General features: G+C 46.6%; 1 protein-coding gene across 1 annotated transcript; it reads right to left on the reverse strand.

Annotated features, from left to right (window-relative positions):
* Positions 1-424: 424 nt before the first annotated feature.
* On the reverse strand, positions 425-1,321 carry LOC119299291. Its single transcript, XM_037576532.1, has 2 exons — positions 1,091-1,321; positions 425-946 (listed from the first exon to the last, which is right to left on the reverse strand). Exons 1-2 carry the CDS (start codon positions 1,319-1,321, stop codon positions 593-595), a joined length of 585 nt encoding a protein of 194 aa, XP_037432429.1. The 3' UTR covers positions 425-592.
* Positions 1,322-2,495: the final 1,174 nt, after the last annotated feature.

The following is a 2,495-nucleotide window of genomic DNA, read 5'->3' on the forward strand; positions in this document are numbered from 1 at the left end:
TTACTTTTTTTGTGTGCCTCTTTTGGCAACAGACAGTTTTCTCCCAAAGCGGATCCTTTAAACATCCTCAAGGAATGTTACGAAGCTACAGTGAAATACATGTGTAAAGCGAAGAAGGAAAGTCAGGGTTACTATAGCAACTACTGTGCGGGTTACTGCAGCATGTACAAAAATAAATAAATAAATAATTTTATCGCATCATAATTTGTTTTGTATGTTAATTTTGTAAATGTATACAGTAAATTTGTAATTTGCAAATTAATTATAATCATTTTAGATTTAATTATATGGATGTGAAAAAGGATGTCACGGTTACTGTAGCTTACGTGACATCCATTGAAAATATTAAAGGATCCGGTTCCGTTTTCTCCTGCTCCATCGAAATTCGGTTGCTGCAATATCAAAACAAAACAAAAGTCCAACATGAACCGCTGAATCTACCATTTTTTCCATAGTTTCTGCTGTTGCAATCATCCATTCATCGGCTCCGCATGTCTAATCCTAATTAGTTTCCACTGCATCGTAGGGGATTAAACGATGAAACTCAATTCAAACTGCCAAAAGGTTAGCTCCGAGCCGCATCGATCATGGCTCACTTGATGCCAGCGATCTCCGCCTTGATGAGCTCGACGACCTCCGGCGCCGCGGCGGCCGCAGTGACCATGACATCGGCAGTCGCGGCACGCCCGTCGCGCGTCACCGTGACCCCCAGGACCTCCACTCCGCGCCGATCGAACACTTCGAGCAAGCGCGTCAGCGCGCCCGGACGCGCTGCCGCCGCCCGCACGGCTATGCAGACCGCCTCCCGTGACGCCACCTCGACAGCTGCTGGGCGCACAGGCCCCGCGTCGCGCTGAAGCGCCCTGTACGCCTCGAGCACAGCCGCCGTGCCCGACAGCACCTTCAGGTGCGCCACCGCCGCGTCCAAGATCTCCACCTGGTTCGCCTGCATGCATCAGCGCGGCGATCAATCAGGGTAATTCCCGGAGAGGAGAAGATGAGGGCATCGCCATTGGCAATGCCCAAGATCAAGAACCGACGAGGAAGGGAAGAGGCCAGGGGACTCAGGCGAGAGCACGCAGGTACGTACCCGAGAGAGGTCGCCGGGGAGCAGCGCGGCGAGCTCGGCGTACAGCGGGAATTGGGCCCGCCTGCGCTGGGGCCGGCCGGGATCCCGCGTCGAGCCAGCGACAGCAAGGGACTGCTCCGACCGACGCGCTCCAGCCATGGGACTCTCGGTGGTGTTGGGAAGAAGCTGCTGCTGCGTTGGTTTGCGGAAGGGAGATGCTTTGTAGGTGCTCTCGAGGTGTGCAGGTGCCATGTGAGGACTGAGGCGGCAGCAGCTGCTGGCTGATGATGGTGCTTGGTGGAGGAGAGCTTTTTGGTTGGTGGTGACAGTGAGCGGCCAGGAATGGCAACTGCGGCCATGGCTGGGCAGAGTGCGGAGACCAAAGAAGTTTCCTGTCCGGGAAAGCGGAGCCCTGGTCAGCAGCTGAGTCTTCACATGAGACCAACCAACACTTGCCTCGTTTTTGTCTCAGCGACGTACGTTTGCCAGCACACATCATTGCTACCGAATATACAGATGCTCATTTTTTTATATATAGCTAATCTCCTCCAAAAAAAAGGATGCTCAATTTTTTAGGGTATACAAAATTACAGATACTGCTGTCCACTGATATGGAACTAGCTGACGATGAGATATCCACTGACAGTGAGCTTGAGGATGAGATTAGTTGTATTACATTACATTATTGTTTCAAGGATATACATATCTTTTTAGGGTATACAGAATTACATTATTGTTTCAAGGATTTTGGATGCATAAACATTATTTCTGCTTTGTATAGGAAAAGGCTAGCCAAAGACCGGGAGTAGCCACTTTAACGAGTACAGTAACCACACTCATGCATTCTCTAGTAGTAACATTATGGGGAAGAAATATACATGATAACTTACAAACCTGAATACCACCAAGGCTGAACTGAAATTTATCAAACATGTGTCAAGCCAATCCTCCGTCCTTCACTGAGAGATACTTACCACCACAACATAGTAGGGTTAACTTAATGCAACTATTGCTCTTTGTAATACAACTCCCTTAGTTGATTAAAGATATGCACTACCATAGTTTCATTTCTATTGATCAATAAGGTGTAGATGCATCTTTACTTCTCAATATACATATAGTAAACGAAGCACATGACATTCAATTCATTCATAAATTTTATTTCAAAGGTACAAGTGAAGCAGAAGAGTAAATGATCATATGAGGGAATCTCCAAGATAGTGGGATCAACACCAATGACTACACTTTGACCTCTTCCAACTCACTTTTAAAAATTGCATAATCCACATGGTCAATTGTCACCCTTCAAAATAGTGGGATCCATAATATGTAGAGTTGACTTCTTCAAACCCACTTTTAATGATAATTTCATCCATACTCTAAAAAATATAAGTGAAATTCATAGAGCATTCTATAAATATCATAA

Source organism: Triticum dicoccoides, chromosome 5A (assembly GCF_002162155.2).
Source record: "Triticum dicoccoides isolate Atlit2015 ecotype Zavitan chromosome 5A, WEW_v2.0, whole genome shotgun sequence".
NCBI classification, from domain to species: domain Eukaryota; kingdom Viridiplantae; phylum Streptophyta; class Magnoliopsida; order Poales; family Poaceae; genus Triticum; species Triticum dicoccoides.

Bases quoted from the DNA above. Each gene is read 5' to 3' on its own strand.
- LOC119299291 (XM_037576532.1), bottom strand. From the start codon at position 1,321: ATGGCACCTGCACACCTCGAGAGCACCTACAAAGCATCTCCCTTCCGC. The intron at 947-1,090 runs GTACGTACCTGC...TGATGCATGCAG, and splicing joins TCCCCGGCGACCTCTCTCGG to GCGAACCAGGTGGAGATCTT.